At 40.5% G+C, this 26,338-nt stretch overlaps 2 protein-coding genes across 3 annotated transcripts in view; one reads left to right on the top strand and one right to left on the bottom strand.

The window, feature by feature from the left end:
- farsb (phenylalanyl-tRNA synthetase subunit beta) overlaps positions 1-19,884 on the top strand; it is a 30,806-nt gene extending 10,922 nt beyond the window's left edge. The window contains 8 exon segments of the mRNA XM_034122239.1: positions 570-777; positions 3,763-3,843; positions 5,896-5,988; positions 6,734-6,851; positions 7,367-7,519; positions 18,187-18,334; positions 18,873-19,060; positions 19,063-19,884. Coding sequence (XP_033978130.1) covers positions 570-777; positions 3,763-3,843; positions 5,896-5,988; positions 6,734-6,851; positions 7,367-7,519; positions 18,187-18,334; positions 18,873-19,060; positions 19,063-19,613 — 1,540 coding nt within the window. The 3' untranslated portion in view covers positions 19,614-19,884.
- Positions 19,885-21,589: 1,705 nt separating this feature from the next.
- Positions 21,590-26,338, bottom strand: part of sgpp2 (sphingosine-1-phosphate phosphatase 2) — a 29,604-nt gene continuing 24,855 nt past the window's right edge. For both annotated transcript variants that reach the window (XM_034122252.1, XM_034122253.1), the window contains exons 4-5: positions 23,849-23,938; positions 21,590-22,782 (exon numbers count right to left, since the gene is read on the bottom strand). In XM_034122252.1, the coding sequence (XP_033978143.1) occupies positions 22,234-22,782; positions 23,849-23,938 (639 nt within the window). In that variant the 3' untranslated portion in view covers positions 21,590-22,233. The remainder of the gene's footprint in view (positions 22,783-23,848; positions 23,939-26,338) is intronic.

Here is a 26,338-nt window from a genome sequence, read left to right as displayed (position 1 = left end):
CTGTACAATTTGCAGGAGTGAATAAAACAATAAGATCATAAATTGTTAAAAATTAAAATAAATACCATGGCTAAAATATTAGATCAGAATCAAGTTTATTGACAGGTACGTTTGACACATACAGGTAATTAGCTTTGGTATCTGGTGAAGCGAACATAAACAAGCTAAGAAAATAAGTTGCAATAGTAGGTATAAAAATAAATGTATAGGGATAATACGAAATAAGTATTTTTAAGAAACAATTTAGCAAAATTGGTAAAAAAACAACATCTTTAAATCCAAGTCTGTAACATGACTCTAAACTCACAGCCCGATTAAAAAGATTGATCTGTAATGTCCTTTTTAAGATATCAACGTATTAAAGTATTTTCTTCTCGGGTTTAAGTATTGAATTGTTGGCTTTTTTTCCATTACATTTAAATACTCAGGTAAGTTATAAGTTCTCTAAACCATTACCTTAAGTACAGTACTTTGGTAAATGTACTTAAAAACTACACACAGTCTCCAGACGTCCAGCTGCTTGTCCTCTATTATTTTTGTATTAACAATGGTCCGTTCTCTCCGGACAGCGAGTCCACGGAGACGATCGCTCGGCTGCTGACGAAGATGTGTCTCCGCTCCGAGGTCACGGGGGTCGGCGACGAGATCGAGGTCGAGATCCCGCCCACGCGCTCCGACGTGATTCACGCCTGTGACATCATGGAGGACGCCGCCATGGCATACGGCTTCAACAACATCCCCTACACCACGCCACGCACATACACCGTGGCCAATCAGGTGCCTGCGATTTACTTATTTATTTATTTATTTCACAGGGACAGTGCACATTAATCAACATTTCTGTAAATGTCCCAGAGTTAACCAAGAGGCTATTTTTCATCGGTTGTAAGGAGCAGAAGATTGTGTCAGTGTTGGCAGAGCTGATTCCTCACTAACCAGGTTTTGGGATTTAAATCAAATAAATGCAGTCTGGTCTCTGATTGTAGATGGGATTCCTCTGCATGTTTTATGGGAAGGTGTGGGCGATTTTAAATAAAGAATACTGGATGTATTGCAGCTTGTTCTACGTGGGATGTAGTAAATGACTTTTAAAACAATGAGTACACATATGAATTGTTTTGTTAGTGTTTCCAATCAGGTGCCTGGGTTTTTCCTATTATAATTTATTCTACTATTTCAACAAATAGATCACATCCGAGAAACAAACAACATGAGTAGAAGCAGGAGGGCAGAAAGCAGTTTATACAGAGGTAGCCCTCCCGTTAGTCATCCAGTTGCAGGATAATGAAAAAAAAAAATCCGTAATTAAATACTCACACAGATAACCAAAACTAAATTCTATATATACATACATAGGCCTATGTGAAAATAATATAAAAGTAAAACTAATACAAAAATAAATTCCTACAAGTCCATGTTCAGATAACGAGACGGTTTCATTTCTCATCCTATTTTTATATAAATTAACGGGAAGGGGTGGGCGACTATAACAAAAATAGTCAATATATTGTGGCTCTTTGTAAGCCCCCAGGAAGTGCGCCGGACTCTGATGAAAATATTCCTTGTGGCCAAACGGCAGTACTGCAACTTCTGTATCAGTCCGTGACGTCACTGTGCCCAGAAATACTTTTCCCCATTGACTAACATTGGGAAAGAGACGTCTGTAAATCAGCGGATACTTTTTTTTTATCTAAATAAACTACCCAGTATGAACTATTTTATAGCCCTTATTAGAATCATTAAGTCCTTAACCTGTTTCACACCTTCCCCCCGGTACCGGGCGGATAAACGCGTCATTTGCAGGAAACAACGTCTAAGGAATCTTAATATTGAATAAAACTATGAATGTGTTATATCCATGTAACGGGAAGAAACTCAGCTAACTGATCTTTTTAATTTTTTTTTTCAAAAAAAAACCACAATGCTAGCACTCAGCCTCTGAATTAGCCTCGATCGAAAAAACGGAACCTACAAAGGCACTTAAACTCACTCATAACTCCCTTATTACTTATCCTAGATGCACAGCCAACCACTCGTTTTTGGTGTCCTGGAGACACTGAATCTAACGGTGCCCTCCTCAACACTCAGTGATAAACATTCGCGACGCTATAAACGAAAGCGTACATCATCACATGTGGAGCTAAGTAGCTAAAAAACGTAAATATGGCTTACCTTGGTCAAAAGTGGTCTTCAATGGCATTAAAACGATAAAAAAACGATGCTGCAGTTAATCCATAGGTTCATCCTATGTGTCTGTGCCTTCTTTGAAATTATTTCTGATAATCCATAAGCAATACAACTGCGTTTTAGTTTCCAAACTCCAGAAGGAGACATTCCTCCACTTTGCTTTCGTTTTCCACATGCGAAGCGCCCACATTTTTTCTTTACAACGTGTGTGGGTGTGAGCCTCCCCCTTCGATTCTATTGGCTCTAACGGTCACAAGGGTATGTCAACCAACCAAATCGACCAAGGGGGGCCAGAGATAGGTCAAATCCACCCAAATGACCCCATAAGTGGGGGTTTTTGGCTAAATCTCTCTAAAAAGGTCAAATGTCACTTGTTTTGCATCAATCTTGATACAGGGTACTTATTATATGTTGTACTTTGGATTCCTAAAGCTTTTAGTCTACTAACCCATCATCCAAGGGTAGTTTTCACTATCTGTAAAAAATCATTTTTGGACGGACACTATAATTTACAGTTTTTTACTATGTAAAATCTGAATTTTCTTTAAAATAAAAAACATTTATATTGATTCTGACTTTTCTACATCCAACTCACAGGTTTATCATTACTTTGAGAACAAAGATTATTAATTTAACCCTTTTAGAAGGGAAGATATGGTCATTTGTTCTGGGAATGTCATTTTCGAGCCTGAGACCTGAAAAACAGGCTCAGAGTGGAACAGGTTAAAGTTCTAAAATGCACTAAAAGCCGAATCTAGATTTATTTTCTCTCTCCATTCATTCTAGTGAGCCGAGAGTGGGAGCTCGGGGGGCGGGGCTTAAGGGGCGCATGCTCTGTGAGCGCACATACGGGTTCTTCTGCTCTGACAGCCAGGCATGATGGGTAATCTGTGACGTTTCGCTCTCTCAAAAGTTGGGCCATTTTGGCTTCCTGCGCCAATGAGCAGCTCTCATAGGAAAGAACGAGACCCCCGCCTCCCACGCTGTATCCAGTTCTTATTAAACATCCATGGTGGGATGTAGTAAACGACTAACAAAACAATGAGTACAAATGTGAATTGTTTCGTTAGTGTTTCAGGGAGTGAGTGTGTATGACATAAGATGTATTTGTTTATTACATTTGGATACAAAAAGGGAGTCGACTTCAAAATAAAATAACCTTTCTGGCAATAAAAGTAGAAAATACATGTATAGAGGACCAACAAATTAAATAAGAAGATAGATAATTAAACAAAATCGTCTGCAGACTGTATTTCAGAGAAACATTTATTTTATCTGTATTCAATAAGAGTCCAACTAAATGATAAGAATACATTTCAAAATTCCAATTTTCACTGTCAGACAATGTGGAATTTCTAAATAAAATAAAAATCCAGTAAAAAACTAAATGACAATTAACAAAACCTTCAAAAAAAGTTATCAAACAATAATGTGGCACTCCCACTGTAGACACACCTGGGTCCCCTTAGACCCCCGAGAATAATCTAAATCAAAGCGTACCAGCCAGCCCATAATATTGTTGTTTCTCATTCAACATGGTGTGTTTTCTTATGTATTTGCTCTATATGTTCACAGTTCCCTCTGAATAAACTGACGGAGCTGTTGAGACAGGACCTGGCAGCGGCTGGCTTCACTGAGGCTCTCAACTTCGCCCTGGTAAGAACAATAAACACATCGTTATATTAAATAACTGATGAAATAACCAGATACCAGTAGCTAAAGGTGGCAAACTATGGGTTAATCTGTCTGTACAACAGCTGCTGTGCCCATTTGTATGTGTTTATTGTTTGTTTTAAGATAAGATAAGAGGTACTTATCGGGAAATGTTTGCGTTTCAGCTGCATAGAACAAGGCGTTACACATTTAAAGAGTAGTCATAAACAATACTAGAATTACACATCTCAAAATAGAATTAAAACGGCATTAAAAAGTAGAAAATATACAGTAGACCGTGAAGATAAAACAAATCTATACACTTTGACAATAAACACTATTGAAGGGCTTTAGACACAATTTAAAGCAGGACATTATTTACATGAAGTGTGTTAAATTAAATATAAATGTGAAATGTTAGTTATCCAAAGAGAAGCTGTGTATCAGTGAGTTCTCTGCCAGCCAGATGAACGTGTCAAAAATGTAATATTTTAACACCAAACAAATGGAATAAAGAACAATACAAGAGACAACAATAACAACACAACAAGAATATATACAGTAGACCGTGAAGATAAACAAAATCTATGAACTTTGACAATGAAACACTATTGAAAGGATGTTTTGAGCACTAGATGGCGCAATTGGGCACATAAGGGTATTTAAGTGACCTCACAGGCTGTGTGAGCAAACAGTTTTCGACCGAGTTGCAAACACACGCTGTTTTTGGGTTTAATAAATGGTATTAAGGGGAGGGTGTGGCTCAGTGGGGTAGTGTGTTTATCTTCAGATCACGGGAGAGCAAGTTGGACTGCAGTCAGCTTGTCGTTGTCACTTCTCCCCAAATTGCTTCTGTGGAGATTGCACACAGTATTGAATGTATGTAAGTTGCTTTGGATAAAAACGTCTAACATGTAATGATAAGATAAGATGGACCTTTATTAATCCTCGTGGGGGAATTCAGAAAAAAACAGCAACAGGGTGAGAATGAAAACACAGATTAGAGATGAATAAAATGAAAGATGATACAAATATATATATATACTGTTAAGTAACTTTAAAATAAGAAATGAATTAAAATGAACACATATACATATTTGGGTCTATTCTGTTCTAATGTAATTTATTCATAACAAGAATGTTGTGGTGGTAATTAGAGAGATCGCACGCGTCAATCAATCCATGGTGATATTGAGTGGAAACAGAAACCACACCAGGCATTAATAAGCCACCTTGATAACTTTATGACTCTTCTCCTCCACTTGTCCCTTTCATGCATGAATTATGAAAGCCTCACTCAGGATTTGTTTACCAAGTGTTTTTATTGCTCTTGGGGGCATGGGTTTTTTTTTATCTAGTTTTTTCAAATTTAGGAAAAAAATGTTTTATATGTCCACTCAGGTAGACCGTATGCGTTAAAGTCTAAACTGAAAACTTATACATTTGGAAAAAATGCTAAATAAAGATTTGCAAACTTAAAATTACATTATAATAACTTAAGTATATATATTTAAGGCCCAAAAAGATATTGCAGATGAAGTATTTTCAAGAAGAACAGTAGCAGTAACAGTATGAAGTTTAGTTGAAATATAGCCAGTGATGCATGACGTCCACTGTAGTGGACAGGCGAATAATCATGATTTCCTGCAAACATAAAATCAATACTTTGACAATTCATGAATTATATGATTCCTTAGTTGTTACTTGATGTCACCAAATGTTTTATATCTGCAGGGAGCGCTTTCCATGAAAGGATTGGCAAGATATAGATGGATGACTTGGTCCATGTGGCTTTCTGTCATCCATCTTGGTTTAGAGAAATCTATCATGCATTGGAAACTGACTTTCCACTGAGTAGCAGTGTATGGGATGATGCAATATGGTCCTATGTAGTGGCTGATGGTGCAACTATGCAACAAAAAAACATGCATATACAAGAAAACACCTTTTGAATAGCTGTCCACTGTAGTGACCTCTATGCGTGAAAGGGTTTGTAACAGTAGCACGCCAAAGAGTTTGATCATTATAAGGATCCGTCCTCCTCTCCTCCTGCAGTGCTCCACAGAAGATATATCAGACAAGCTTGGGAAGAAAATCTCCGAGACGAGAGCGGTTCACATCGCCAACCCCAAGACGGCGGAGTTCCAGGTAAAGAAGAACAGAACATAGAGATGTGCATACTGTGCCATTTAAAGGGGACCTATCATGCAAAATGCACTTTTTGATGTCTTTTCTACATAAATATGTGTCCCCGGTGTGTCGGCGACTATAACGGGTCCTACATACGGTCACAATTTTCATATTTTAAATTTAGTAGCTGTGTTTAGGTCCTGTTTGTGCATGTGTGTATTTATAACCCACATTTCCCCAGAATCGGATTCATAAATGATATCTCTATTTCTGTAATAATCATGTAAAAAAAGTGTATTTTCTAATATACATTGTTGCATAGGTTAATTTTGCACTACAAAAGTCATAAGATGATTTTAGAAATGAGGACAGTGAGGTACTAAAAGTCAGAATTTATACAAAATAAAATCAGTAGTAGTACAACAGTGTGAAACTCAATGTTCCCCTATGGGATTCATAAAGTATGTCGCCTTCTTCTCCATTAAATAACAACAATAATCATCGATTTAGTAAATTATACATTGTTGCATAGGATAATACCTGCAGCAAAAGTCAATACAACAAAGAATGATTTAAGAATAAGGAAAGTCAGGAAAAAGTATTAATTGATTCAGATAAAAATGAATGCACGGATGTTTTAAAAGTGATGGGTTGTAGTTCCTCCAGAAGGGGGCTCTCCCGTCCTCTGAGAGATGCAGCTCTGTGGATTCATGAGAGAAGTAAATAAACTTGCCTTGCCTTGACCTCCGTTTCTGTCCACCAGGTGGCGCGCACCACCCTGCTGCCCGGCCTGCTGAAGACCCTCGCTGCCAACAGGAAGATGCCCCTCCCCCTCAAACTGTTCGAGATCTCTGACGTGGTGCTGAAGGACGACACCAAAGGTAACAGTCTGCTGCATGTGGGAAGGGATAAAAGAAATGTGTGTGAAAGTCCAGATTTCTTAATAAGTGGTTGATATTGCCCCTTAACCCTTAAAAAACTTCAACTAATCCAGAACGCCGCTGCCAGAGTCCTGACCCAAACAAAAAGAGCAGAACAAATCGACCCAGTTCTCAGATCGCAAACAATTCCCAAATTGGCATCAATAAAGTACTTATCTTATATTTTCTTACTGTAAATTTGTATTTCAACTTGTATATTTTCTACTTTTCTTTTAATGCTATTTTATTGCGTCCGGTGTCTTGCTCAAGGGCACCACGGCAGGGCAGGAGGTGAACTGGGACCTCTCCAAGTAGCAGTCCACTCTCCATATTTTAGGTCTGTTCGGGGACTTGAACCGGCGACCCTGCGGCTCACAGTCCAAGCCCCCTACTGACTGAGCCACTGCCGGACTTATCTGGACATGTGCTTTATAAATAAACGTACCTTACCTTCCTCTTCCTCCTCTTCCTCCCAGATGTGGGTGCGAGGAACAGCCGGCGTTTCTGTGCCGTTTACTACAACAAGAGCCCGGGTTTCGAGGTGATCCACGGCCTGCTGGACCGCACGATGCAGCTGCTGGAGGTGAAGTCAGAGCGAGGAGACGGGTACCACATCCAGGCCGCTGAGGGTAAGGACATCATTCAGTCAAACTCACTTTTCATACATAAACGATAACACAATATACACAATACTACCTCCCCTTCCCAGGTGATGAACAGAGTAACGACTTGTCTGTTTGTCATCTTGCAATTTACTTATTTATCTGAATCGGCGTAATAAACTGTATTTAATTTCATGTTACTGTACAGTATTTAATTTGACATTCTGTTCTTGCATATATCATAACGGGTACCACATCCAGGCTGCAGACGGTAAGAAGAGTAGCAGGAAGTTGTTCAGTCAAGGTGTATTTATAAAGCAGTTTTCATACATTTTTTTTTTTTTTTTTCAATCTTTATTTCGAACAGATTAAAAAAAAGATATATAAATAAATAAATAAATAACAAATGTGAAAAACAGAATACCGTATTGTTAAAATACAGTATTTTATCCACATTCACGATAATATTTATATATTCAACAAAAAAAAGTCTTCATATTAATAATAATAATAATTAAAAAAAAATCATATGTGTCCGAAAGGGAGCAGGAGGAAGCAAATGCTTATTAATTCCCACCCCTTACTTGATCAATGATAACAAAAAGCTAAATACACTACCTCCCCTTCCCAGGTGATGAACAGAGTAAAAGCTTTTTGATTAATAAGAACTGTCAGAACAACAGAAGTCAATAAACACAGGACTGATGAGAACAAGAATACATATAATTCATTTAAAAGCTAAATCAAAAAGGTGAGTCTTGAGTTGGCTGTTGTTGGAAAACAATGTTCTACGGGTTATTAAAGGGCAAAATAATAGACATTTAAACGAGCTCAAATGGAATAGGAACCCTATAAAACACAGCTATAAAAGTTACACTTGATTTAGTTAAAGGCAGAGGCAAACGGTAGTCTTCAGTTTTGATTGTAAAGAAGTGACGTTACCTGTCGTGCTCCTTCCTCTTTGACTTTTGCCTTTTTCTTTTCTGCTTAAGAAACATTTAAGATTATACAAAGTCCTCCTTTTCCCCCCTTAAGTGCTAAGAGCAGGGTTCTTACGGTCATTAGAAACCTGGAAAAGTCATGGTAATTCAAAATGCAAATTCCAGGCCCTGGAAAAGTTATGGAAATTTAACTAAAGTCAAATATAATTTATATTTTTATCTAATCGCCGAAATACTAATACTATAATGATAATAAATACTGTATCGTATAGTAATGAAACGCAAAATGGCATTTAACTGACGAGGTATAGAGAGGCGAAGTCCCGCCCATCTACTTCCGACCCATGGGACCTTATTTCAGAAAAATTATGCATTGAAGTCAATGGGGAGAGAAAGATTATGTTTCGATCCCGTTTGAATTGTGCCACGAATTACACATATGATGTTTGTCAATCTTAAAAAATAATTTCCATGTCAAAAAAGTCACAATTTGTCGTAAAACTGTTGAAATATAAGACTATGAAAAATACGCAACTAGAAAGACTACAAATCCCAGAATCCCGGTCCCGCATGCTGGCTCTTACGAACCGACTAACTCCCCTTGTGTGTATGTGCAGCTCTCAACATGCCCAGACTTGGAGTGATTTTCACCTCTTTTAATACTTTCCGCCTCATTCTGAAAGAAAGAAGTGAAATGTGCCAACGTGACGGCCGTCTTGGTGTGTGGTGCGAGACGGGAGATGAAGTTCATTGAGCGGTTTCACACAAAAAAAGTGTTACTTCACAGTTTTACGACACATTTTTATTTTTTTGACTTGCAAAATTATCTTTTAAATTGACAAACATCATATGTGTAATTCGTGGCACAATTCAAACGGGATCGAAAGATAATCTTTCTCTCGCCATTGACTTCAATACATGACTTTTCCGAAATAAGGTCCCATGGAGCTCAACCGGAAGGGGAGGGACTTCACCTCTCTATTTTGCTGGTGAGAGATTTTAGTTGCTTTAGCGTGTAGAAGCTAGTAAGCCTACTATTTGATTTGTTTTAGAGGCTCAACATGTTTCATATGCAGACCTTATTCTCCTGTTCCATGTTAAAATAAACCATTTTCAGTGGTACCGCTGAGAAAGAGTAATTTTTTTGGTCATGGAAAATTAGGTAAAGGTCATGGAGAAGTCATTGAAAATCATTGGTGAAAAGGTGTATGAACCCTGTAAGATGCTTTGTGAATAACCTTTGTCTCCACCAGGATCTAGTTTTAACTGTATTTCCTAGAAAAAGTTGTAATTTACAGCGACTCTTTGTTCTGTGAAGCTTTGTGAAATACAACCTGACGTCGATTACAGGAAAATACTTAAAAGCTAGTGTTTGTGTAAATATTTTCACTCAGAAAGGAGAAAATTACAGGGATGTAACCCCCCGTGATTTACTGTGTTTATTTATTTAATTGCAAATAAATCCAGATCACAGACGGTTACATTGCAGGTTTTATGGAGATGATGGAAATCCAGTTCATGAGTTTATGACTTGCATTGTGTGTTTGTCTCCTGGACGTAATCTGCCCTGTTTTTGATTTAGTTTAACTCAAAATGAACTGCAACGAGTTTAGATCAATGGAGGGATACACAAAGGCTTCGGTAAACTAGAGAAAGCAATAATATTGATCTTGTTGGAAGAGACGATTTCAGGATCTACTTTTGGTCATTGTGCTTTCACACCAAGGCTTTTCCCTTTCTAGCTCCTAGCGAGAGCTTTTCTGGTTCAGCTCCGGTTTCCCTTTTCAGCTCCCGCTCTGTTCACACCGCCCAGAGCTGCCGCTGCTGCGTCATGACGTCACCGTTTACGTCGCTGATTTTCTCCCCAACGGAGCTCACAACAACAACAACAACAATAACAACAACGGGGGACTGCGTCGGGTCGATGATCGTGTTGCTTTTAATCATACGAAGCCAGATTAAATAAAATAACGACTTCTCCAACCTTATACTTTTCTCCAGAGTGCCGTGGTTCATTGTTTATTAATGTGTTTCAGCGGCATTTAGCGACCGCTGCAGTGCTGGCTGCTCTTCCACTGGAGTTTATTCTCCCGTTAGCTCCGGGTTAGCTCACATGGCAGCGGCCGCTCTAAAGTATTCACTGTCTGACTGTCACACAAGCAGCTGATACATATCCCCAGTTCCCCTTAAGTGAATGTGTGTCAGTCTGAATTGACGCTGTTTGGTGTCAGTCTGAATTGACGCTGTTTGGCATCACAACGCTGTTATGAAAGTTTCTCTGGTATAACATGGGTGATGTTAGCATAGCAACCGAAGCTAAACTGACTACTTGCTAAGCCGTTTTCTCCAGGCACTTTTTACCGGCGTATTTTTCATTATGATTCTACTTGTGATAGTCGGACATGACAACCTGTGCAGCCCATGTATCGATTCCATCCGATAGCTGCTATAATAACAAACAAAACGTCTGCCTGCTCTCCACAATGATCAATAACAGCGAACGGATGGTCAAAGTAAGGTACAAATAAACAGAATCACACGAAGCCTGGTTAGTGTTGCCTGACTTTATAAAGGGGTTTTTTTTTTTAACAAGTGTGTGGTTGCGTTCTAGTCACTTTGCTCAGCACTACTGCTGGTTACAACTTTTATTTGCCGTACTCGCCTTAACTGTTAGCTCAGGTTAATCTCGCCCCCCTCCGACGTAAGCGTGACGTATGCGGTTCTTGCAACTTTTTGGTGCTCGAAACGAACCGGATTCCGGAGCTTAGAGGCTGCTCCGCTGCGGTGTGAACAGGAAAACCCGGTGCTTTTCAAGCTCCAGCTCCGAACCGGCCCTGAAACACCGTTGGTGTGAATGGGGTATAAGACAGGCTCCTTTCCTCTCTCCTCTCTCTCTCTCTCCTCTCTCCTCTATCCATCCTTATCTGCTCTCTCCTCTCTCTCCCTCTCTCTTTCCTTATCTCCTCTCTCCTTGGATTACATGCTCCAAGGTCACTGTGCAGGATATCTACTGTCTGCCCAGTCAGACTGCAAATCAATGCTCCCAAGTGTCAGAGAATGAGAGGAGAGAAGGAGCGTGTGTGTGTCTCTGTATCTGTGTGTGTGTCTGCGCATGTGTGTGTGTGTGGTGAGGGGATAACAGGAAGGTGTCAGAGCGGGGGCTGAAGGCGTAAGCCAGAAAAAGGCATGAGAAGTATGGCTGCAAGATTCGGGGAAAAACAACTAAATGTGATCTTTTTTAATCGTATTGCAAGTGCAGTTTGAGTCTGTAGAATATCGTTTGTAGGCCTGGTTTCCATAGAGAGCAGCTGATAAAAAGATAATTTGATAACAAACAGGAAATAGCAGAAAGAACTACTACCAAATAGGATTACACTATTTGACAACAAATATTTATTTGCCATCAAATGGACTAACTGCCTCTGGAAATTGTATTAGGATTCATGATATTAGATGAAATCACCATTGACTTTTTCATCATGCCACACATACATTGTAGTAGACTGTGCTCATTTTGACTTTAACTTGTTATTTTTTAATTGTAACACTTTTATTTGACATAACTTCAACTTCTAATGTTTTATATCATTTGAATTCTATTTTTTTTTATCTTTTTATTCTGAAAATGAGCAACTGTCACGAAACCCCATTAGGATAAATAATTCTGTAAAATGTAATAACTCATAGATAATGATTCTGATAATAACAGATTGAAACGGTGAGATTATTTTAAGAGATTCTCGACCAAACATTGATTTATTTTTTCCGATTCTAGTCCAGGACTTCTCTGCAGCTCCACAATACTTCATTCAGATATTTTGCTTTCATCAAATATTGCACTTACTTTGATTTTTAGATATTGCGATTAGTTCATATTGCAATTTTGATTTATTGTGCAGCTCTGGTGTAAAGTCTGCAGTGTGGGAGAGTGCATGGGAGTCACGTCACCCACTGCAGTGCTGAGCAGCGAGTCTCACACACACACACACACACACACACACACACACACACCACACACACTCTCTGCTCAGTGCTCTCACACTAATGCACAACACACTCACTCTCTACCATCTCTGAGATTTCTTCCTGCCCCATTAGCCCATTTCCCTCCCCCTCCACATATGTCAGCGTGTCCTTAACCCCATTACAAGGTCACGACCCATAGTCTGAGAGCTCACCTGACACACACACACACTCTGAGGAAGTGTCCATCAGCAGCTAACACACCATGGCTGAGGGAATTCACGTCAGCTGAGTTTCCTACACTCAGCGGGGGGGAATAAGGATGAAATGACGAGTCAGAGGATCAGAAGTAGAGGAAGAAACCACTTAAGAGGCAGATGCCCTTGTTCTACTTAACAACTGTGTCCAATGGAAATCCTGCTTTTGTCAGGAAAGATGTGGCGTCTCTTGTTCAGAAATTGACCTCAAGTGTTCGCCCTTTAAGTATTTTTAAAGTTGGTACTAAGCGGTACACCTGCTTTCTCTCTAATATCCAACAGGAGGCAACTCAACTCAAAAAAGTGTCAGATTGTGTAAAAGTCCACGAGAAAATGACGCTACTTCTCACCTGATGAGTGATTATGATCTCAAACACTAGTTTCAAGTCTTCTTCAATACAGCATCTTGTTCATTTTGTAAAATATAGTCCCATTGAGTGTTGAATAGGCGATAAAGCAGGGTCTGCTTGATGGAGTTGCTACCTTATGATTGACTTATTTTCTCTCTGATATTCAGCATCTAATCAGATTTTTTGTTCTCAGTTACAATTCCATAAAGTTTGTGTTTATGATGATGTTCATTTTGTGAATTATAGTCTAATTCAGAGTTAAATGGACGATGAAGCATCATATATGTGCTGTAGGGGCAGGGCTACTTTGTGATTGAAGGTCAAAAACAAGGTGTCCAAAACAATGGGTTACGTAATCATGACCATTCGCCAAGCTGTGAACACAACATGGACATATCGTCACCTTTTTAAGTTATTATGGTAAACTTCCTTGTGTATACATCCAGCAGAAAGGGAGAAACATCATAATGTAACGGTTTCTGTCTGATAGCTCTGTTTTTGTCTCTGCGAACTCCTACAGGAGATATTTGGCTCTTTAACGACCAAATTCATCCACTAAGTTCACAAAGTAGTTGCCAACGTTGTCTGTCTGCTGCTTGTGAACTAGCTTAGCTACTACTTAGCGAGAATCAACTCTGTGAACAACAGATACCAAGGATGCTGGCTGATGAAGAAGCTAGGTAGCCAATATAAGGCTTAGTCATCTTGACAAATAGTGAGCCCACATTTATCTCTACTGCTAAGTCTTATATTGGCTACCTAGCTTCTTCATCAGCCAGCATCCTTGGTATCTGTTGTTCACTGAGTTGATTCTCCCCCATCCCCCAGGGGCCTATACTACGAATCTAGTTCAACATATCCTGGATATGTTTGAGTTATCCGGTTGGCCCAATCCAAAACAAACCCGCTCTCGCTAAACTGTTCTACGACGCTGGCTATCAACTCGATCGCTCAAGCCAGCCGTGTCCTATCTAGTTAGATGCACGTTCACATAAAAGGGGTGGTATTTGGAGCATTCGACCAATCACACACATGGAGAAGCCGTGTACTGACAGCGCAGCGTCATACTTCCTGAATGAAAAGTGAACTTTAATATTAGACAAATATGAAGACGTTAAACTTTAAACATCCATGACTTAAACACTTTATCCAGGATAAAAGCCACATAGCTGCACCTGCAAGGTGAATACAGCTGGTAAAAGAAAAAGTGTTTGAATGCGTACATTAACAGGTTTATGAAATCACTGCCCCGTCCAAGACACGAGTGGATCTGACTTTAATTACATTTGACTCGAGTGTTTCGTCAACTTAATGTGTTGCTTAAAATAATACTTCTGCATACAGTATGTGACACTGTGAGTGTTGCACGGCCAGATACGGCTCAAGAAGCTGACTCAGATAAGGAAATATATGATACATTATGATGTGATATGATATGAATGATAATGGGACACATCGCCGTCTGCACTCACAGTGCCGCGGACTGTACGTAATGTTACTCTGATCCGGTTACTTATGTCGTGGAAGATATTTAAGTAAGCTTTCTTAACGCTAATGTTATAATAGCCAGATTGCTCTGAAGATGGGAGGGGATATTCTATTCATTTTCACGTTCACACAGTCGGTGATTTTGGCCGTCCGTCTTTCCTGCAACGGCAGTTTAAACTGTATTTCCTTTCTCCTGTCATATGAATTGATCGCTTTAAACTCCGCACACTGAGCTCTGATTGGTCAGCAGGCAGTGCTTTTATCCTGGAACCTATCCTGCTCCGGAGGCTAGCCGTTCAGAATAAGTGATCAAGCCCGCTAAGAAGTGAACCAGCTTCGTAGGACCGGAAATCCAGGAAGTTAGCTCGCTAAACGAAAATCCTGCTTTGTAGTATAGGCCCCTGGATGCTGGCTAATGAAGAAGAAAAAGTAAGCTAAGTAGCCAATATAAGGCTTAGCAGTACAGATAAATGTGGGCTCACTATTTGGCAAGCAACCGGTCACAGTTGCCCTGTTTATCTCATGTCTTATAAAAGCTTATTAATGATTTATAAAGTGTTCACAACCTAATTAATAAATGAATTACAAACTATTCGTAAAAGGCTAGTCTTATTGTAAAGTGGTACCCATTTTCCTTATAGGGCTGCTTTTTAAAATTGCATCCACGTGTTGCATACCTATTTTTGCAATGTTTTACTGACTGCTAAAATGGCGTCTCCTTCTGCTTATGAGCAACTCCTAATAATATGATGATGATAGTGGATGAAAACACGCATTTATTCACATTTTCTTCAGCTAATTTTCTGAAAATGTGCCATACATTTGAATAAGAACCTAGCTACAGTGACTTATAATCAATTAAGGTGTCATAGCTGTTACATGTTGCAGGATGAGACATTTGCTTTGCTGCAGGGTCTTGTTGCTCCAGTAAGAAATCGTGTGAGTTTTCTCTCCAGTTTGTCCAAAATTGGTAATAAAACTACTCCTATGAAACAAAGGTTGGCAGCAGCAGGCGGTTATTATCTCTGTGATGATGAAACACCCTGAGAGTTGGAGGAGAGTGGGTGGAAAGCTACCTGGCTGCAGTGGAGGGTTTTCATTGACTGATTGGTTATTTAAGATGTACCACCACGGCTATTTATATAGTTGCCATGGCATCCCCGAGCAGATGACGTGTGACCCAACGCAAGCACATTACACCCATTTAATACAGATAAAACACCCAGGAGGGGACGGAAATAAACGGCAGAATTTCCCTGCTTCAGATGCCTCCTCACACACACACACGCATACATACATGCATACACACACACACACACACACACAGTCACTGACACACACAGTCACTGACACACACACACACACACATACAGTCACTGAGACACACACACACACACACAGTCACTGATGCACACACACAGTCACTGACACACACACACACTCGTCTTCATCCATAGTTATGAGTTTGTAAGCAGTGGGCTCTGGAACCCATTAGCAAGGCAGCGTGGGAAGAAGAAGCAGTGCATTATGGGAGAATGCCTTGTGTGTGTGTGTGGGTCTGTTGTCATGCCAGCCTACTGTATCTAGTCAGAAAGACAGAGATTTGTTTGTGTGTAAGTGTGTGTGTGTCTTTTGAACAAAGTCAGCCTCCCTCACATGTGCACAAACACGTTTTTTTAATTTTCTATATCTGACTATTGATGGAGGATTTTTGTTCCATCTGAACTGAAGTGACCTTTACTTAAGAAACTAGGATACATCGTGTGTGTGTGTGTGTGTGTGTGTGTGTGTGTGATGTGTGTGTGTGTGTGTGTGTGTGTGTGTGTGTGTGTGTGTGTGTGTAGTGTGTGTGTGTGTGTGTGTGATGTGTGTGGTGTGTGTGTGTGTGTGTGTGTGTGTGTGTGTGATTGTGTGTGTGTGTGTGTGTGTGTGTGTGTGTGTGTGTGTGTGTGTGTGTGTGTGTGTGGTGTGTGTGTGTGTGTGTGTGTGTGTGTGTGTGTGTGTGTGTGTGTGTTGTGTGTGTGTGTGTGTGTGTGTGTGTGTGTGTGTGTGTGTGTGTGTGTGTGTGTGTGTGTGTGTGTGTGTGTGTGTGTGTGTGTGTGTGTGTGTGTGTGTGTGTGTGTGTGTGTGTGTGTGTGTGGAGAAGAGTAGAAGTCACCTGAACTAGAGTTGTTTTTATGTACGGATATATTTTTATCACAAGTGTTCATTTACTGAAAATCTACGAAAAACAATCACGGTTTTGTTTCCTTTTTGGAATAAATTCATATCCACCGATCATTTATAACCAATGTTGGCACACCATGTATTATGAAGAGAACAAGAAAGGCAGCACAGTCGCGCCCACACTTTGGATTTCATCAATATTCATTTTTTCTAAAATAAGAAAGACAATGATTTCGGCATGTCCTCGGTATCTTCAGATCAAGGCTTCAAATGAAACGTATCCTCTGATATTACATGCCAATTCCTTACATGAAAATAAACATGGCGTGTTAACATGCATTGTACTCTCTCTGCATATTAACGGTAATAATAAAATGTTAATTACACAACAAAAAACTTGATTTCCTTTTCAATCAGGTGCCCAACAAAGTATGTACACGTATCGGCATTGAAGATATGCAAAAATAACCTTTTTAAAATATTGGCAAAATCCCAATATCTTTAAATGAATGCTTTTGTTAGTACAAATACATTTTAGTTTGTGCTTTCTGCAACTACAAAGTGTCAGAAACATGATCGAAGAAGCACCCAGGCTGAACAGATGGTGTGTTAGTAACAAACGGGTCAGAAACAGTTTGTCAGGATTACAAACAAGCGTATAGAGGTGGTTATTGTATTTGTTTTTTTAAAATTGATATGAAAGTCTTGGCAGGCGTGGATTTACTAAAATAAAAAGTCAGCCCGATGTAAAAGGTGAAGTAATACATCTCTCAAATCCACTTTTTACTCAAAGTGAATGAATGTAAGGGATTACTTTAGTCGTTGTTATTGTTTGTTTGTGTTTTTTTAAAAGCAATATTCTTTCAGTCACAGTTGCAAAATACAAACACTGAAACATAAAACCAGAACACAATCAAAAGTCAACTTCATACTGGTCTAATTACGCTTTCTTTATACATTTTCTTATAACTTATGCATTGTCGAAACTAGGGCTGTGCAATTAATCGTATTTTAATCGCAATTACGATTTTGGCCTGCCACAATTACGAAAACAACATAATCGAAAAAAACGATTATTTTGCTTTGCTAGGTTGTGACAGTGCACTGCAACATATTTGATCTAATTAATTTTGGTCTCATTTATTTGTATTTATCATATTTACATATGTTTAGTAGCTTGGGGAAGTGCGCTCCAAAATATTTGTTGATCTTGTTTATTGGTATTTATTATTTTGATATTTATTTAAATGTATCATTTATTTTAGTATTGGTTTTTCAGTTGAATTATACGTTCAGGGTAATCAACAGTTAAAAAGATACTGTTCAAATTATTATTGGTATTTGTTTTAAAGTTCAATAAATGGATGTTTTCAAAGTCAATGAATAATCGTATTTAATAATCGTGATATCAATTATTGACCCAAATAATCGTGATTATGATTTTTGCCATAATTGCACAGCCCTAGTCGAAACGCAATAAACTGATTTTTGATCATAAAAGTAATAATGTTCTTATGTTTCTCTCTCAGATTCCACCTTTTTCCCCGGCCGCTGCGCAGAGATCTTCGTCGGTGGAAAGAGTGTCGGACGTCTCGGTGTTCTTCACCCGGACGTCATCACCCGCTTCGAGCTCACGATGCCCTGCTCCGCCGTGGAGATGGACATCGAGCCCTTCCTGTGATTTCCCCTTCTTAATCTCAAACCCCCTACCCAAAATAATACAACATACCCCTCTATTCTCTGACAAGAACAGAAAGCAATAAGGGAAATCAGGCTTGAAATTTGTTAAAAAGACAACGCATGTTTGGATGTTGTGGTGGACGTTTGCTGCATGTGCTGCATTGTTGTTTTTTACATCAGAAGAATAGAAAATGGACATCGAGCCCTTCCTAATCTCAAACCCCCTACCTGAAATAATACAACATACCCCCCCTATTCTCTGACAAAAGCAGAAAGCAATAAGGAAAATCAGGCTTCAAATTTGTTAAAAAGATAACGCATGTTTGGATTTTGTGCTGCACCGTGTTTTTACATCAGAAGAATTAAAAATTAACAAGGAGTCTTTTGTGTTTTCGATGGGAATGCTGTGTGTGTGTGTGTGTGTGTGGGGGCTTGTTCATGCATGCCTGCTCTTGATTTCGGTGTCTTGGGGTTAGTGAGTGCATGCTTGTTAATCTCAGTGACTCATTGCTACCTGTCGCCTTGGTTCTTCCAGTGGCCATCCTGCAGAAACCACGCTCACACACGACGTCCCGCTGCACGAAGTCATCAAACACCACTTCCCGTCGCAAGTTCCCAACTCCCGTCCAACTTCTACCAAAACTGTGTTCGGCGACGTGAGTTCCGCCGCCGGTCTGAAGGCTCTCGATGATTTTCTGGCGGATAAAAGCTACATGGAGGGTTTGAGGCGACTCAAGCTGACACGACGATGTTCCACGCCATCCCATCCGCCCCTTCTTCGACTTTTTCCCACCTTTTACGTTGGTACAACCACGTGAAATCCTTCCTGAGGGAACGAGCCAACCTCCCGTCTGCTAAGAGTCAATTTGTCCTAGAAGAAGATGATGATGATGATGACATTGATCTTTTTGGCTCGGACGACGAAGAAGATAGCGCCGAAGTGGAGAAACTTAAAGAGCAGCGTCTCGCAGAATACGCCGCAAAGAAATCCAAGAAACCAGCTCTTATCGCCAAGTCGTCCATCTTGTTGGACGTGAAGCCGTGGGACGACGAGACGGATATGGCGAAGATGGAGGAGTGTGTGCGCAGCGTCAAAATGGAGGGGCTTCTGTGGGGGCAATCCAAGATGGTGCCCGTGGGATACGGCATCAAGAAGCTGCAGATAGGATGCGTGGTGGAGGACGAGAAAGTGGGCACGGATCTGCTGGAGGAGGCCATCACCGCCTTCGAGGAGTACGTTCAGAGTGTGGATGTGGCCGCCTTCAACAAGATCTGATTCATCATGGAGACGCAGAATCATTCACTGAGTGGGATCTGATGTGAAAAGAAACGCAACGTTCAAGTAGTCCATTTAAATAAAGCCAATAAAGCTTTAACTCAGTGGTTCCATCTGATGTCTAGATATAGGTGATAATGAAACACAATGTTCAAGTCCATTAACTGAAGCTCAAGTCCTTCTGAAAAGACTGTTGATCCTTTAATACAAAGTACTAAGCATTTTTTTCCTTTTAACATCCAATAAAGCCATTCTGACTTTTCACTTTCCAGCTTTGATCCTTTTTTTCTAGTGCATCTTTTTTATCAGAGCATACATTCCCATGGTAGGACATTTTAAACAATTAAGGGCAACTTTCTTAACATCTTGGGAATTCCATTCTGAGATTTCTTGGTGCTTTTTTTTGCCCTTTGCCCCCCCCCCCCCCCCCCCCCCCCCCTTAGTGTCTGACATTACTGTGCATGCAACATTAGATTGGATTTATTGACTCTTTCATTCAAGGCAAGTTGCAATAAGTGGAATCAACCTTAAAGGGCCCATGTCATGCTTTTCTGGTTATTCCCCGTCCCCTTGTGTGTTATGAAGGTTTCTCTGCATGTAAACGGTCTGCAGAGTCACAAACCCTCAAAGTACACCCTGTAGCGAGTAAAACTCTAACACAGAAAAGACCTGTCTATGCTGCCCCAGAACGCCTCGTTGGACATTTCTCTTTTTCCATTGTTTACTTCTTGGGTATAGTGACGTAACGGCTCCGCAGATTGGTCCAAATTGACCAATCCGCGGACTTCCTCACACACACACTCGGCGAGACGTTGCGAGGCTCTGTTGCGAGGCTCGCTGCTGCGAGGAGCGGGACAGTGTGAGCTGGCTCACTGGTGTGGGGTCGGCGAGACACCGCGGAACAGCCTGGACACACACAAACTCCCAGCCTGGCTGCGGGTGTGTGTGTGTGTTTCGGGCTGGGTTTCGCTGTGTCTCGCTGTCTCGCAGAAGGTCACTGGGCTCACAGGGAGGGGGGGGCAGGAGCTCCAACAAGCCGTTTAGGACAGAGAGTGAATACACATACTATACAGAGATGCTGTATGAGAAACCAATGTGAGTTTGGAAAATTAAACAATATAAATCTATTTTAGTAGACCTCAATGGAATTATGATCAGTAGAAATGGCCATGACCTGGGACCTTTAAGGAAACAAACTTAAAAAGCAAGAATCCTACACATCAAGCTCTCTATACCAGTGTAAAAGCTTCTGCATCGGCTTCAATTCAAAGCAGACATTTCTTAACGCTGCGTACATTCACTTTTATTCCATAGAGAGTCTGGAGTATAGCCCATTTGAAGAAGAGCCAGATAACGAGTCGTCTGCAGATTCAGTCTGACAGGTGCTCCTTCCTGCAAACTGTAGAGTCAGGTTCACTCTTTTATCCCCCGCTCTGCTCCTCAATATCCGCTCTTCTAACCTTGTGACTTGACTTGACTTGACTTCAGGGGCAGAGACGGGCGGCGCTGAAATAAAGTTTCCTAGTTTCAGTTAAACTGGTTTTGACAGGATTTCCCCGACTGGTGAGGGCACGTCTGACTCAAGGCGGGGTTCTCCCAGGAGAAGAAACACCAGGAACCTGCATCAGAATCAGATTTTAAAATAAAATACGAATGTTATATATAGACATTGAGAAGTTAAAGTTGTGTAAGTGTAGTAAATGTTTTACTTCATTTGAACACGTTTGCTTCAGTAAAACGTAACATGGCTCGGGTTGAATGGATAATTCATCATTAGAAGCCACACCCTATAATATTTAATAATCAATTAATACAAAAATATGTTTGTCTTAGTTTTATCTTTAGATATAATTAAAATAATGTATAATTAAAAGGCCAGTACCAGAAGACCCGAGGGTCCTAAAGGGGTTGTTACTACACGTGCAGTATAAATGATTTCGGCTTTTTCTTTTTTTATCAATACATTTATTGACTTTTCTTTCTTTTTACAAACTCAGTGATGGCACAACAAATACATACATAGAAAAGAAAACAAACAAAAACAGCTACGATTTTTAAGACATGCTTAAGAGGTTACAAGAGACCCACTTGAGGAGGTTCGTCTTACAATAACAGCTGATACATCAGGGCTAAGAAAAGTTCAAGGCAAGGCACATTTATTTATTTATTTAGCACCTTTCAAGTAAGGTTCTCAGCTTTTATAGATATGGTCAGATTTGGCTGTGTTAAATATTTCAAGGAAACAGACTCACATATATATTTTGTGCCGGCCTTTAAGAGACGGGCCCTTATCACTGGTCCACTGTAGTAGTCCACATTTGGCTACATTAGCTGAGAGGTAGTGTTGTTTTGTGGGATCAACATGTGGAAGTATCCTTACGCTAACTATTTAACCCCAAATTTCTCCCGATGGCATGACGTTGTGAGCGTTAGCTTCCCTTGAGCAGGTTGCCCCTTGTGTGGAAGCTTCTGCCTCTGTGTGAACGGGTGGATTCTGACTTGTATACAGTATCTAAAAGCTCTGGACAAATCGCTATATAAACGCAGTCCATTTATGCAAATCAGACCATTAAGTGCTTTAAAAAGAAAGTCAACGGTTCAGTTTGTTCAGTGTGACACGTCATAGTAGCCCCAGTAGAACGAACCCTCTGTTGACTAATATCGAGTTAACGAGCCCCACAGCCATGTACGTGACAAACTTATACGGCACTTCGATCTCTCTCCTCCTCCTCGCATTGGGGTCACTTTTCTCCACGCTGTAGCAGGAGAACAGCACCTTCAGACTGAGGGTCTTCACCAGCTGGCGAGTTCCCAGTAAAGCTACGATTCCCAGTAGAGAGCGAGCGCCTCCACGAAACACAGAGTTTAACGTCAGAGGGGGGAGACGTGCAGGCATCTTCTCCCCCAGAGGGTGAAGCGGTCCCCCCAGCTGATGGTCCAGCCAGTAGCCCACCCAGCAGCCTCCTGACGCCCCCAGTATGGTGGTGGTGTCCGCCCTGGTGGTGCTGTAGTGGTCCAACTGGGGGTAAGAGTAGCTGAGGAGGAGGGGGAGAAACACGCCCAGCAGGGGGGAGAAGCTGCTGGAGAGCTGGAACCGATCGATGGACTCCCAGTACGGGTAGGTGGAGGACAAGATGAGGGCGGAGATTAAGACGCCACAGAGCACGTCCTGAAAACAGAAGAATAATAACAATTAGTTGTATTTATTATAGAGAGCTTTTCATGGTACTCAAACATAAAAATCACAATTATGACAAAACATATTCCTTATACTGGCAGTTGTGGGGATTCAGAATACTTTTATTCGTCCACAGAGGGGACATTTACGATTGTTACAGCAACGAGAGCCAAAAGTAGCTTCCAATACAATTCAAGAAGCATGCATAAAAACAATATTAAAGATAAAAAACTAGAAATTACACAATGTACACGCGATATAGCAGCCTGACTGCGCTGTCAGTACTCTTGTCCATGTTTGTGATTGGTCGAATGCTCCAAATACCACCCCTTTCATGTGAACGCGCACCTAACTAGATAGGACACGGCTGGCTTGAGCGATCCACTTGATAACCAGCGTCGTAGTACAGCTTAGCGAGAGCGCGTATGTTTTGGATTGGGCCAAGCGGCTAACTCAAACATATCCAGGTTATGTTGAACCGGCTTCGTCGTACAGGCCTCTGATCTTACCTTCCTAAAATCTTGAGGATTTGATAAGATAGGAGAGGTTTTTTTAAAGTGTACATAAATAAGATAAGAGTACTTTACTTCATATGTTGATGCTTTGCAACATGCCGATAGCATCTCTCTAACTCTCAGAAAGAAAGCTTACAGCCATTTTTCCTCATAACCTCAAGCCTTCATTTTCTGTAGATTCAGGAAGAAAATGTTCCACATGAAGCAGAAAGGTCGTGATGAGTTCAGCCTGATACATGTGATAACAGATTTTAAAAGGGACGGCCTATACTGAATAAAGAGAACGGGCAAAAAGGCTTCAGGCAGACACTTTACTGAATTATGAATCCTGCCCTGAATGTTTTATACTGTGTGTGTGTGTGTGTGTGTGTGTGTGTGTGTGTGCGTGTGTGTGTGTGTGTGTGTGTGTGTGTGTGTGTGTGTGTGTGTGTGTGTGTGTGTGTGGTGTGTGTGTGTGTGTGTGTGTGTGTGTGTGTGTGTGTGTGTGTGTGTGTGTGTGTGTGTGTGTGTGTGTGTGTGTGTGTGTGTGTGTGATAGCTCACCAGAACTGAGTGCATGCCCGTGTAGAGGCGGCTCAGACACACCAAAGACGACAGCGTCACAGCGATCAAAAGACCCCACTCAAACTGGAACTGGAACAAAAACACACACATTTTAATATATTTGTCATTGATGATATCAGTATTATAATTCCTTATTTATCCTGGGGGTGATTGGGGGTGATTGGGTTTCAAGACAGTTTGAATTAAGTAAAAATAAAGATTAAAACAAAACTAACATAAAAATGTAAAGTAAGAATGTTCAATAAAAATATATAGAAAATAAAATAAAAAATGTATAAATTAAGTAAATATGTTCACATTGTACTTTGATATATGTATGTAGAAAGTTTCAATTTTTTTTACGTTATCACTTGATGCGTTTGCAGATAAGAATAGATAAGAAGTACTTTATTGATCCCATGGCATTGTACAATACAAATTCAAAAGACTAAAAATAAACAAGAAAGTAGAAAATATACATGTTGAATTTACAAATGAACAATAACAAAAACTAAATATATATATAAAGACAAATTGAAAGGGTAAAATGAAGAGGCAAGCACAATAATAAAATACAAATCTAAAAACGTACTTTTATAATGCTGTTATTTATCTTCTCTACCTTGGGGTAGAGAAGATAAATAACAGCATTATAAAAGTACGTTTTTCTAAATCAAGCAGCCAAATCATCAATCCCCTTAAAGACAACGTGCACCTCCTCTCTCCGTTACGTAACTTATTCTAACAATGTGATTGAATGATTGCTTCCAATATTATCTGCTGTATAACTAACGATCCAACTAGTCCTTTCAAATATACCGACAAAAACACAATTATGAAACAGACTAAGGCCCCGTCCACACGGAGTTAGTTGTATCCGCTAAAGTTCTTCATCGTATAGACCAGGGGTACTCAAATACAAATCTTAAAGGTCCAAAACAAATGTTTCAATAAGACAAAGGTCCGTTTATTACGGTCATTCAAACTTTTAAACAATTGCAACAAGATTCTTAACACGAGGTTGCAAAAACGAAAATAATCTGTATGCAGCAGTTTTCATTGTTATTGTGTCTGTGCTTGCTCCCTCAGAGTCGCAGTGTAAGAGCTGCACAGTTATGAATAAAGGCAGCTGCACCCTCTTTCATTCAGCATTCCCATTATTGCTTTATAAATGTCTTGCCCCCTTGTGTGTCCACTGAGGTTCGTCAGGCCCAACACATCTTCAACAAAGTCCCCCTTTGCCTCATCATGAAAACTCACAAACACCAGCAACTGAGCATTGTCAGTGGTGTCAGTGGACTCATCCACAGCTAAGGAAATGCACTGTGCATTTTTTATTCCATCACAAAGCTGATTAATCAAATCACCAGCCAGTATTTATGTTCTTCTGGTTGCTGTGGAATCTGAGAGGGGGATTTGCTTGATTTGACCTGTTATTTCCTCCTTTTGTTTGCCTTCAAACATGGTCTCCATCACTTCAGTCATGCATTCTTTTATACTTCAGTTATTATCCAGTGGAATGTCCTTACCTACTGGCCTGGTTAAATCAAAGTGGTTACTTTGTTTTGGCTGGGCAGTGTAGTTTTACACACCGTCTTATTTGACTTTCTCAGGACTTAAAACAGTTTTTTGGGGGCAGACCCCCACAAAGAAAAAGATATATTTACACACGTAAGGTCATCATCTTAACAGTTTTGTATGCTCATCCGTGAGCAGCGCATCAAGTTGACATGTCTATTACAGCTGAATGCGGCGATTACCATTTTGTTCAGCAAAACGCCTCACAAACTTATTAAGATCAAAGCTTTAGTGCGTTTTGATTCAATGCTGAGTACAGCCAAACTTGACAGTCTCTTCTCTGTCATTGTAGACCGCAAATACCTCATTCCTTCAGTACTTGGGTCCGAATGCTTCTCGTTTTGCGCCGTCCCGTTCAAATGAAATCGCCGCCAATCATATTTCCACGCTCGCGCCAGGGCCGGGGGAGGGGTTACAAGACGTGCGTCTTGTGCTGCATTCACTTGCACTCGGACATTAGAGACTTTCTCCCATAAATGTCTGATGAGCCACAACTTTTCTTTCAAAGTAAAGCTGCCAACTGGGGTGGCAGCTGGGGTGGCAAGGCCTATTTTCAGGGTGGCAGTTGCCACCCCGGTAGGTGAAACTAGGCTACTAGCTACAGTACAGATGCAACTAGATGAGCTGTTAACTCTCGCTCTGACTTTTTTTTTTTTTTAAACACACACGCATTTTTCCCACCCGCATTCCGCGAAGACCCGCCCTACTGTGCCTCTGATTCGCAGACTGTCGCAGACTGCTGTTGAAAAAACGCTGACGGGATGCTGAATGTGATTGGACCAATGTGTTGACAGACACACACAGACAGTGGAACAGTCTGACATGCAGAGCGCTGTTTGCAGTGGACATAGCGGAGAATTTTGACTCGTTGCGTTGTGGCGATGTCTCGCAGATAACACAGATAATACAGAT

The sequence above is a fragment of the Trematomus bernacchii genome, unplaced genomic scaffold, assembly GCF_902827165.1.
Source record: "Trematomus bernacchii unplaced genomic scaffold, fTreBer1.1, whole genome shotgun sequence".
Lineage (NCBI taxonomy): Eukaryota > Metazoa > Chordata > Actinopteri > Perciformes > Nototheniidae > Trematomus > Trematomus bernacchii.
Note: the sequence above shows the minus strand (reverse complement) of the source record. Positions and strands in the feature narration are given on the sequence as shown.